The 12,477-nt window shown below is 58.3% G+C and overlaps 1 protein-coding gene across 1 annotated transcript in view; it reads right to left on the reverse strand.

Annotated features, from left to right (window-relative positions):
- FBXL18 (F-box and leucine rich repeat protein 18) overlaps positions 1-12,477 on the reverse strand; it is a gene marked incomplete at both ends in the record, with an annotated part of 34,633 nt that overhangs the window by 8,623 nt on the left and 13,533 nt on the right. Inside the window, 1 exon segment of the mRNA XM_079718822.1 lies at positions 6,922-7,140. Within this exon segment, the coding sequence (XP_079574948.1) occupies positions 6,922-7,140 (219 nt within the window).

The following is a 12,477-nucleotide window of genomic DNA, read 5'->3' on the forward strand; positions in this document are numbered from 1 at the left end:
GAAGAAACAACTGCTGACGACCACTGGCTGAGACGTATCTCCATGTGGGGCAGGCATGGGAACCGGAATGAGTGCTGACCGGGGAGAGGCAACACCTTCCTAGGGACAGGACTGCAGACACAGCACCAGCCCCGCTGGCTGAGTCACAGGAAACAGGGGGGCCCCTCAATGTCACACAGGTGAGCGGGCAGGCGCCTCAATAATCCTCTGAGCTTGAGGCAGGGAAAAGGGTGAGAAGAAAGAAACGCATCAGAAAAAGGGACAACAGGAGCTTCCCTGGTAGCGCAGTGGTTAAGAATCCGCCTGCCGGGCTTCCCTGGTGGTCCAGTGGTTGAGAGTCCGCCTGCCAATGCAGGGGATGCAGGTTTGTGCCCCGGTCCAGGAAGATCCCACATGCCGCGGAGTGGCTGGGCCCGTGAGCCATGGCCGCTCAGCCTGCATGTCCAGAGCCTGTGCTCCGCAACGGGAGAGGCCACAGCAGTGAGAGGCCCGCGTACCGCAAAAAAAAAAAAAAAAAAAAAAAAGAATCCGCCTGCCAATGCAGGGGACACGGGTTCGAGCCCCAGTCCAGGAAGATCCCACATGCCGTGAAGCAGCTAAGCCCGTGCACCACAGCTACTGAGCCTGCGCTCTAGAGCCCGCGAGCCACAACTACTGAAGCCCACGTGCCTAGAGCCCGTGCTCCACAACAAGAGAAGCCACCGCAATGAGAAGCCCACGCACCGCAACGAAGAACAGCCCCCACTCGCCGCAACTAGAGAAAGCCCGTGTGCAGCAACAAAGATCCAATGCAGCCAAAAATAAATGAATAAATAAATTTATTTTTTTAAAAAAGAAAGAAAAAGTGACAACTCCAGCCTCTCCTTTTCATGTGCCCCGGGGGTGGAATGCGGGCCTGCTGTGAAGCACTGGAAGCGCCAGGCAGGCCAGTTACCGTGAGCCACGGCACCACCTGCTGGGTGCCTCGCAGAAAAGCAGCTGGGACCCCACTGCGCCGCAGCAAAGGCCTGAAGGGGACACAAACGCCGTCCTTCCAGCGCTGGGGTCCTGCTGCACCATCACCGGCCTCTCAGAGCCTCACTTTCCCCACCTGAATGCTGGGGCTTAGGGCGTGTAGCTCAAAGGGCTTTTGGAGGTGAGAACAACACAGACAGTACACAGTACCGGCACCAAGGGAGCGCTGGTGAAGAGGCACTAGCGTGGCCCCTGGCATCCAGGACAGGGCCCAGAGCAGGAGCTGGAAGAATGTTGGCTGGAGGAGCCCACATAGGGGGCCACGCTCCAACATGCACAGGACTCCCAGCACCTCAGCCAGCACCAGGCGCTCAGCGGGTCCCCGCCACGGCCCAGGCCTGTGCCAGGGCTGGGACACAGGGGACAGAGGGGCTGGCACAGCTTCCGCCCAGGAAGTCCACTTAACCAATGCCAGCCTCAGGCCTGGTCTCGAATACCGTGCACCGAGGACCCAGAAGGAAAAAAGAGCTGCACGCTGGCCCTCAAAAAACTTAGTATCTGGGCTTCCCTGGTGGCGCAGTGGTTGGGAGTCCGCCTGCTGATGCAGGGGACACGGGTTCGTGCCCCGGTCCGGGAGGATCCCACATGCCGCGGAGTGGCTGGCCCCGTGAGCCATGGCCGCTGAGCCTGCGCGTCCAGAGCCTGTGCTCCGCAGCGGGAGAGGCCACAACAGTGAGAGGCCCACGTACCGCAAAAAACAACAACAAAAACTCATTATCTAAAGGGAGATGCAAAGAACGCAATAATTTTGGGGGGAGAGTGCTACGCGCCCTCGGAAAGGGGCAGGTGTGTGCTGTCTGAGAGGCCAGAGGAGGGAGCTCCCAGCCCAGCGAGAGGCTGCACTTGCGTGGGCCCCGAAGACAGGCCCCAAGGACAGGAGCAAGCTGCAGGCAGGAAGAGGCTGGCAGACCGGGACCTCGTGAGCAGAACCAAGAATGAGCACAAGACTCCCAGGGCAGGGACCCCCACCTAGTGCCAAGTCCGATCAACTGGCCTGGAGCCCTGTGTTGAGATGGATTCTGAGGATCAGAAGGACAGAGCAGCCTCATCAGCCAACAACGCCCGTGAGGGATGCTCCCACCCTCTCCATCACAAGCACAACTCTTCTGAACTGCCTGGTGACCTTGGATGTCCTCCACTTTGGAGAAGGCTCCTGTGTGTACACACAGTGGGAAAACCAGCAATGCCCAAAGCTGGTCCCCCCACTGCATGAAGTCACCCCTCAAGGCCGAGAAGTGACCGAATCCTACACAGGTCTCGGAGCCCCCGGAGCAGAACTCATCCACCAGGGAGGTGTCAGCTCCCAGGAGAGGAGCCCCCGTGAATGTGACCTGCGGCAGGTTTGCGAGGGTGAGGAGGATCAGTGTTCCTCCCGGCTGCTTCGAGGGCGGAGGCAGGCAGAGCAACAATGACGTCACGATCGCCACACCCGAGAAAAGCAGGCTCCCGCTCCTCACACACCCATCGCCAGCCCAGTGGGCAGAGAGCAGGAGGGAGAGAGCGTTGGGTGGAGCGGCCACACCACCTGCCCGGCACCCTGTTTTCCAAACAGCTACCATCTGCCCCAGAGTCCACGTGCCTGGGCGCCGTACAGCCTGTATCCCATTTAGCCCACCAGCTAAATTTAGCATCAGCTCCATCGCAGAAAACGGGGACACCGAGGGGTGGATACACGACGGTGAGCGGTGAGCGGGCCCCTTCCCCAGGTTCCCCAGCCGGGAAAACCCAGGCCGAAGTGAAGGAAAGTCAAGAGTACACAGTGAGCTGTGTCGGCCAGACCAGAATCACCACAACGTCCTGTAATGGATACCAAACAGCATAAAAAATAACTATGTGCAGCTTTATTTAATGACACAAAAGACACCCATGATGCAGTGTTAACTCAAAAACATTAGAGCACAAAGCCATACGATAACTCCAGCCTGTCACCATGCTGGCTGGTGGAGCCAAGGGGAACTTGCACTTGAAAATACCTTGAGGCATAGTCTAAATTTTTCTTTTAATATTTAGTTAGTTAGTTAGTTAGTTGCGGCATGCGAACTCCTAGTTGCGGCATGTGGGATCCAGCTCCCCGACCAGGGATCGAACCCAGGCCACCTACACTGGGAGCGCGGAGTCTCAGCCACTGGACCACCAGGGAAGTCCCTGAATTTTTAGAGATATTATAAACACCAGGGAGGGGAAAACCTTAGCTAGGATTCCTCCTGGGACACTCAACAGGAAACCACAAGGACAGGGGACCACCACGAGGACTGTCCGGCAGGGTGGCCAGAGCCCTGTGACTCCGGAGACCCCCTGGCGATGGCATTTCTGTTAATTCTGTGACCAGCTGGGCCTCCTCGCGGTCATGTCCCCCCACCCGAGGGACACACAAAGCTGGGAGAGGAAAGCTGCAACGCTCTAGGCCGTGCCTCAACGAGGCGGCCACCCTCAGCGCTCCGCCAGGGGCACTGCTGACATGGGCGGAGTTCCGCTCCAGAGGCTCTAAGCGCGTCACGCCCCTAGCGACCTGCTCAGGTCACATCCCCCCCAGGAAGTGCCGCTCCAGGCCTGCACTCCAATCCTGGGCACTTATCTGAGTTCTAGCTGGACCAACCATCAAACTCCAGGACCCACTAGGGGAAGCCGGGGCCTGGTGTGCAGGGAGCAGCAGGTGCAAGGTCACATGCCTTCCGCAAAGGCCCCTGACGGAGGGCAAAGCGGGGGGAGCGCTGCCCCGGAAGGAGGGAAAATTGCTTTAAACCCTCTGCCTTTGAATCCCCACAACCACTCGAGCAACTGCTGCCCCTAAATGCAAACAAAGCGCAGAGACACAGGAAACTCCGAGTTAAATCTGCCTCCGTTCACAGAAACAAAGTGGGATGAAGGCCCCATTGTGAACGTGCTCAACGCCACTGAACTGCACTCCTTGAAACGTCTAAAATAATAAACTTTAGATGATGTGTATTAAAAGGTCTTTAAAAAATACCATCACCTCTTATTAAGAAAAAAAGACCTTGGCATCTCAAAGGACGTCAGCAGAGCTGGCCAGCGGGCGCAAGGCCATCAGCCCTCATGATGGTTGACTCCAGATGAGCCATCTGAGGTCAACCTGAGACAGAGGTAAGTGACCTGATGTCAGGGAACTGCAGTCAATTATTCTGAGACTTAAGTTCCACCCCCTCCTCAACTTCTCCAGTGTGAGTTGGAAGGCTCAGAAATCCCAGGGTCTCTGCACTTGACAGTAGCGGCCCTCACACAAGCCGCCTTGGACCAGGAGCACTTCCAGAGCACTGCAGAGGCACACAGGTGAGAGAAGTCATAGAACATGGAGCAGCCCGCCCGAGTGGACCCTGCGGACACCACCTCCCTTAACTGCTTCCCTACAAACCTCAGGCAAAGCCAAGTCACCACCTCCTGCTGGACAGACAGTAAAATCTCACTTGACCAAAGGTATCTGGCCACTTGCTCAGTTAACACCCAGCGGGACCTGCGTTTACAGGAAGTCTTTGAACCTCTGCACACGCAGCAGTCAAGCTCGCGTCTGGCAGTCGCCGGGGAGATTCCCCATAGCCACCACTCAAAGCCCACGGAGCTGGATTTTGCACACAAACCAAGAGGCTTTGCTACCTAGGTTCTCAGACCAAGGTACAGGACAAGGGGCAGATTTAAGAGGAAGCTTAGGGTGTAAGGGGGCCAGTGCGGGATGTCATTAAACCCCCAGCCGTAACCTGAATCAACCGTGAACACAGTGGGCAGGGAAAGCCGGGAGGACAGAAGCAGCCTCAGGACTCGAGGCCGGGGGCCCAGGACAGGCGCCAGCACAGGTGGCCGTAGCACAGGCTCGCTGGTCCCAAGTCCCCCACCCCCTCCCGAAAGGAACCCCACAGTAGAGTCCCCAAGGGATGTGAAGAGATGATCACAAACGAGGAGACGATACCGGGCAATTAGCACATCAAACGATGCTCCTTGGAAACAGACGCGACGCAAGCTCACACGGCAGGACACGCTCACCCAGTAGCCCCGGGAGAGTCTGGCAGTGTCTCGCATGGGCAAGGACGTGGGCCAAGAACTCTCACACCCACAGGGAAGCCGGGCTTAGGAGAACCGTCCCGGAGAGCAAGCAACTGGGCAATCTCCCGAACACACCCCACGATGCCGCTTCTAGGGACCTGCGCAGCTGCACCCAGGAAAGCCCGCACGAGGATATTCACTAGAGCAGAGAAACACTGGAAACAACCAGGATCTCCCTCAAAAGAATAGACACACAGCGTGACGAATCCGCTTGGGGGGCTGCCACACACAGCATTTAGCAGGAACACACTAGCTCCACGGGAGCCACACATGGCAGATCTCAAAACAACGTTGGGTGGACAACACGGGCTGCACACCCAGATGCAACATTACACATTCAGGGGCGCTGGGAACACGGGGAAACAAAACACTGTGCTTCTCGTGGATACTTGGATGGATTTCTAAAATTTAAAAAGTAAACTCATACCGGAGGTTCAGGGAGCCAAAGTGGCTTTATTTTAATCAATATATGATGATCCTTTATTTCTATCTTTTAAGTCTCTCAAATGTCAAAAGCAATACAGAAAAAGCCAGGCGCAAAGGACAAACGCTATATGGTTACACTTATAGGAGGTCCCTGGACTAGAGACAGGAGCTAGAAGGGTGGGCGCCAGGGGCTGGGGGAGGGGGAGGGGGTTAATGTTTAATGGGGACAGAGTTTCAGTCCGGAATATGGTGAAAACACTGAAAATGGAAGAAAACAAAACAGTTAAAATGGTAAATTTTGTTATGCGTACTTTACCGAATTTCTTTTTAATGCAAAGCTGTAAAAAGAATGAGCAAGAGCTGGATGAACTGAGAATGAGCGATTTCCAAGATATATTATTAAGTGAAAAAGCAAATTGAGTATAAGAAGGAAGGAGATCGGGAAAACATGTGTGTACCTGCTAATCCTACAAAAGAAACCTAGGAAGGGTAACTGAGAACCGGGAACACTGGTCTCTGGGTACGGGGCCGGGGGCGGGGGGCGACAATGCAGCGGGGTGGGAACAGGAGGAGGCTGAGGGGCGGCCCTCACACAGAGCTCTGACCCTCCGACTTCAGGAAGGCTTCGAACACCAGAAAAACAAGGCAGCAAGCCACGCAGGACGTGGGGTGAACACGAAGTGGAGTCCGAGGCAGTGGGAGCGAGGGACATGGCCAGGCCGAGGGAGACGGGAGGAAGCCGGCCCCAGGTCACTCGAAGACGGTGTGTGATGGGGCGACCTGGGTGCCACCCCCCAGGAGCAGTGCAGCTGCCCCACGCGCACACCGGGGGGACGGGACAAATCAGCAAACACAGCTCAGGGAATGGAGAGCCAGGCCGCGTGCTGCTGAAGGGAGAGGCTTTGAGGAAAGAAGGAGGCAAAGTGTGATGCGCCCTGTGACGCAGGGTTGGAATCAGAGGCGCAGGATGAACGCGCTGTTTTCAATAGAAACACAGACACCAGGCCAGTGCCCTCCAAGTGTCAAGGTCACGGAAGCCAGGGCAAGGCTGCGCCTGTCACAGCCTAGAAGCCTGAGGAGACCAGGCATGGAGAGGGCTCTGAAGCGAGTCCTGCACAGAACAAGGACGAGACGGGGAAACGGGCGGGATGCCGAGGGCCGCAGATGACGGGCGGCACCACACGCATTCCCGCCTCTGACGACTGTGCCAGGGGACACGCGGGGGCTGGCTGGTGAAGAGCGTCCTGTCACGCTCGAGGAAGAGGGGGCTCCCACTACGCAGAAAGCTGAGCCCGGGGCAGAGAGAAGGCCAGGGGAGGGGGTTCACTCCATCACCGCCCAGCACTTTCTACCTCCGAGAAACGACCTCTGGGCCCCCGGGGAAGCCGAGGGAGGAACGGCGCCCGAGCCCACGTGAGGCACACTCACCTGCGAAGGAGGGACTGCTGCAGGCTCCGGCACGTGCTGAGCGACTCACCGGTGAACAGGTGGCACACGACCACGTGCAGGCAGCGTGCCATGAAGGCCAGCACGGCCTCGGGCTGCAGGGTGCCACTGCGGGACACCAGGCACAGGCGCTGCAACGCGGAGCACTGACTCAGCGCCTGGAAGAACTGGGCGTTGGCGCTGAAGTAGGGCTGCTCCAGCCTGCAGGGAGAGAGGACGCACGGCGTGAGATCGCGGACGTGGACGCACGCCGAGCGGGGCTCCTGGTCCAGGGCCCAGGCCGGCTGTCCCCAGGCCCATCCACACCACAGCCCCCAGGGGCGCCGGGTGAGGACTCAGGCCCCTGGGGTCCCCCTTGGTGATCCTGATCTGGGGGGAGACCCTGCAGGCCCGATGCAACCAGGTGCCCACAGACTCAGCCAAGCTGCTTCATTCGCTGCTCTGTTCGGTGCACCTACAGACCCAGAAGAGCGCGTGGCAATTGAATCGTGTCCCCCAAAAGATCTTTGCATTCCTAACCCTTGGTACCTGCACACGTGGCCTTATTTGGAAGCAGGGTCTTTGCAGACTGAGTTAAGATGAAGTCACATGGGATTGGGGTGGGTCCAATGACCGATTCCTTAGACGCCTTGTGACGGCACAGCAACACAGGAACACGCAGGGAGCTCGGGGCTGGAGTGACCCGTCCACAAGCCAAGGAACATCTCGCACTGCCAGCGGCCGCCGGAAGCTAGGGGACAGGCCTGGAACAGGCCCCCACCCAGAGCTTCCAGGAGGAACCATCCTGCCGACACCTTGACCGGGGACTTCTGACCCCTTACCTATGAGAGGGTGACTCTCTGTTGTTTTAAGCCACCCGGTCGGTGGTCATTTGTCAGGGCAGCCCCAGGACACTAGCACAGAAGCCAGGGAGAAGGAGCTGGAGCATGAACAGAGCACAGAGATCGTTTCACGGTAAATCACACAGAAAGACCAAGACGGCCCCATGGACAGAGGTCAAAGTGGATCTTGTTTACCCAAAATCTTCCCACAAGAACACCTATTAACCAGGGTTATCCCTGGATATCAGCACCAGACTCAGGAACCGTCCTTATTTTACAGCACTCAGCGGCACCTCAGTCCTTCTCAGACACGTACGGGCCTCACTCAACGCTTTTAAAACTGTTCTGACTGCTGCGCGGAGTCCTGGTCACCCGGCCAGAGCCGCTTCAAGGCTGGTGGCACGAGCAGGAGAGGCCAGGCAGAGATGTCCACCCAAAGCAGGCAGAAGGCACACAGGCACCGCCGCGGGCGGGAGAAGGGCTTCACGGATGATGGAGAGCTGGGCACGTGTGTGGGAAACTGCAGTTCGGGGGCTACGTCTGAACCCGAGGGCTGAAAAGGAGGACGCTTTAAAGGGTGGCCACTGGGCACCTGGCAAGGCTCTCTCTCAAGGAGCCACGAAGGCCTCTGATGGACATCGTGCCAGCCACGTGGGGCCTCAGCCCTCCGAGCAAGCCGGCCGGCCCGGGAGGACAGTACTCTGCCAGGCTGCGCCTGAGCTGTGGGAACAGTGCCTCAGGCTGGGGTGACGCTGTCCCCTGAGGCCGGCCACCGCCAAGGCCCAGGCACTGCACAAATCACTCCCTGCACAAACACGGCGTCTTGCCCGGGACCGTGGGTCTCTCTGAAGTTCTAGCAAGCTCCTAAAACTTTGGGGGGAACGCGGGTCTCTCTGGGGTATGATTCTGAAAAGCCTCACATTCTCTCCCCATCGAGGGTTCCGGGTACAGCAGGAAGGAAGCCCCCGGGCAGGGCTGCTCAGGCACAAACACCAGGGAAAGGGCTCCCCAAGGGCTGCAGTGTGAGCCAAGGACCCGCGCCCCCTGAAGCCCCTGGGCCCAGAGAGTAAGCGAGCACATCTCGCCCATGGGTGTGAATGTTCCGAGAAGCTTATGTTTCTTAAGAAAATGTCTGAACACATTATTTGGTTCTATCTTTTTAAAAGATCCTAAGGTAAGCATACTGTGCAGGCCCGAAAGTGGGAAAACTGGAGGGGGGCGAAAAGCCCTGACCCGCTAGTCGTCCCTGGAGCAGTGAGGAAGCTGGACCGCGGGCGGCGGGAAGGACAGGCCTGCGGCACCTCGGTCACTAGGTGGCGATGTGGGTCTGCGCTACCTGCTGGGGATCTCAAGCAGACAGAGAGGGGAGAGACAGAGGGAGCTGCGTACTCCACGCTTTTGAGCATTTTTCTTCGGCATGCCAGCCACTCCACATTCCTCCCCCTGAAGGAAGCCCCCGTCACGGGTGCTCAGGGTGGGCAGGCCTGGTGGGGCGGGCAAGGCTGGCACGTCCACACCGTGCCCCGCTCCTCCGGGCGGTGGGCTGGCAGAGCTAACCTGACACGAGTGACGGGCAGTGTCTTTGCTCAGGGCAGAGGAGGAGGGCCGCCTCTGTGACTGGCTTCGCCCTGGGGGGTTGGGCCCCAGCCTTCCAACCTCGAAGGGTCTGGCCTCCTTCGGGGTGTGGCCTCCGATGCTTGCTCTCCGAGAGGCTCTGTGGGCACAGATGGGCGCTCGGGCCACCCCTCATCTGCCTGCCCACCTCTCAGGCACCCCTCCGAGCAGCGCCCAGGCCTGGAGGGTGGCCCTGGCATAGCCTCCAGGGCCTGGCTCCAAGAAGCCCTCTCGCTTACGCCCAGACGCCGCCCCAGTTCTGAGGTCAGGGGCAGCCCCGGGTGACTCAGGGTGACGCTCTCCCTTCCCCTCTCCATCAGGCAGGGCTTCATCAGGTGCCCTGCTCTGCCCAGCTTGGCATCCTCCCGCTGGCGAGGTGCACCACAAATCCAGAGCCAAATCCAGAGCCTGCGAGGCCCCAGCGGGATGACGTGTTCCCGCAGGAGCGGCCCTGGCCCCAGCGGGCAAAGAGCTGCAGTTCATGGGCCTCGCTGGTGGGGACGGCAGAGGCCGACCAGGGAAGTGCGGGAGCTGTCCAGGGAGGCCGCCCTGGGAGTGCTGTGACAGCCTCTGCAGTGCCTGCCCATGGCAGGCAGGCACCATCTGCTCCTTTCCGTCCACCCCGCCGGGCTCCGCTTGCCACAGAGGCAGGAATCCAGAGGAACGGGGCCATTTGGCCAAGTTCTAGAAACTGGTGCTTGTTCTGAACAGGCAGTACCCAGCTCCGACGAGCAGCCGCGTGCACAGAAAGCCCATCGTGAGAGGTGGTCAGGTTCTCAGGTCGGCCCACAAAACCCACACTACTTGCACGGCCCTGCCCCGGGGGAAGCTCTGGGCCACAAGGATCACGTCCGAGGCCCTGGAAGTCACTTGGTGACCACTAAACGCCAGGTTACCCCATTTGACATCCAGCGACCCCACGAGACAGGACCCGCTCCCAGCTGCTCCCAGACACAGACCAGCTGTTTCTCCTGAGCAAGGTCTTTAACCTTCTGGGCCCCACTTTCCTCATCTGCAAAATGGGACAATAATATCGACACTCCCAAGGTTGTTTAAAATATCAAAGACCTGTAAGCACGGGGAGAGCACGTGGCGGCCGTAAAAATACAAGTCAATGGGGGCAGCCACAGTCTGCAGCAGTCTAAAGGGCAGTCTCTCCCTTCAGCTTCCAGAACATCCCCACCCCCCGCCTCCTCTCTCCCAGACAGCTCCTGCCTGGTGACTTCTACCAAGTCCTCATCCTCCTGACCAGTTCCTGTTGGGCGGTCTCTCCAGTCCAAGCGCCAGCTGGCGGACCTGGGAAATGGCTCCTCCCCTCTGGGGGTTGGGGGGGAGGGGCGGGGGGGCGGTCCAGGCTTTTCCAACCCACACATGTGCAGCCTCACCCCTGCCTTCCTCTCTCGGCCGATGGCAGCCACGTCAGCTCAACGGCCCAGGCCAGAAGCCCTGGCACCGCCTGGACCCACCTAGCCTCAGCACCCATCCCATGCACCGAATCAACCAGCAGATTCCCTGTGAAGTCAGAACCTGGCTATTTCTGGCCATGCCCCAACCCCCGCTTTCACCTGGCTGCTCCCTGCATGTCTGACATGCCCCTGACAGTGGCCCTGCCGCTGCCCCCAGGCCACTTTCGGCACAGCAGCATGACCTGCCCTGCTTCCATTCTGGCTGCTCCTGAGACCCTGGCACACCCATCTCGGGGCCCTGCGCTCTCAGCTCTGTCCAACAGAACCTTCTGGGCAGAGGGCAGTGTCTGTATGTGCTCTGTCCGGCACAGTGGCCACCAGCACACGTGGTTACTAAGCACCTGAGATGTGGCTGATGCCACCAAGGAACTCGATGCTTGGTTTTATCTCATTTTAGTTCATGTAAATGTAAGTCACCCTGTGGGTCGTGGACGCCGTACTGGCTGCTGTGACTCTACCTGCCTGGCCCGCAGCACTCTTCCCCCAGGTTCTGCTTTCTAACTCATCTCCCTGAGTTCTCTGCTCAGAGCTCACCTCCTTCATGAAATGTACCCCAAATGCCACCCCTGCACCCAGGCACCCCTCGCCCTGCTCTGCTTTTTCTCCCCGGCATTGGTTACCGTCTAATACACCGTACACTTCCTTACGTTGACTGTTGGTCTGTTTTCCGCACTAGAATGTAAGCTCCCCAAGGACAAGGATCTTTGTTTTGTTCAGTGTCCTGGGTGCCTGGAACAGTGCCTGGCATAAGAGGTGCTCATGTATTTGCTGAATGGATGAAGAACCATAACATGTATTATAAGTGCCAAGTCCTGTTCTACGTGTCTTATAAGGACGAATCCCTTTGGTCTGAACAGCCCCACTTTACAGAACAAGGACCTGGGCACAGAGAGCCCAAGGTCCACCCAGGCCTTCTGACTCTGAGGCCCCTGCCGTGGGTCCTGCCTGCCTCCACCCAAGGCTAGGGTCTATCTCCTGGACGAGGACTCGCAGGGACATGGGACCAGCTTGGACGCCACGCCCACTCCCCACTCCTCCAGGCAGAGCAGCCCTGAAGAGGCCAAGCACAGGCCTCGTGCAGGGAATCCAGCAGCCCGTGTGAGCTGGGAGCACCTGCCGTCTCCAGCTGGCCCTGCAGGCAGCAGACATTTGATATGACACTGTGGGACTTCCCTGGTGACGCAGTGGTTAAGAATCCACCTGCCAATGCAGGGTACATGGGTTTGAGCCCTGGTCCGGGAAGATCCCACATGCCGTGGAGCAACTAAGCCCATGCGTCACAACTACTGAGCTTGCACTCTAGAGCCCGCGAGCCACAACTACTGAGCCCGCGTACCACAACTACTGAAGCCCGCACGCTTAGAGCCCGTGCTCCGCAACAAGAGAAGCCACCGCAATGAGAAGCCTGCACACCGCGACGAAGAGTAGCCCCCGCTCGCCGAAACTAGAAAGAAAGCCCGTGCACAGCAACAAAGACCCAACGCAGCCCTAATTAATTAATTAATTAATTAATTAATTAAAAAATAGGACACTGTGGACATGAGGGAGAAGGACGTTGGAGAGAGAAGGCCAGCTTTCATTACCTGCCTTGAAGCAGTGTGACTTCTTATTTTATCTTATTTTTATTTTTTTGGCTG

Source organism: Hyperoodon ampullatus (assembly GCF_949752795.1).
Source record: "Hyperoodon ampullatus genome assembly, chromosome: 14".
Taxonomy (NCBI): Eukaryota; Metazoa; Chordata; class Mammalia; order Artiodactyla; family Ziphiidae; genus Hyperoodon; species Hyperoodon ampullatus.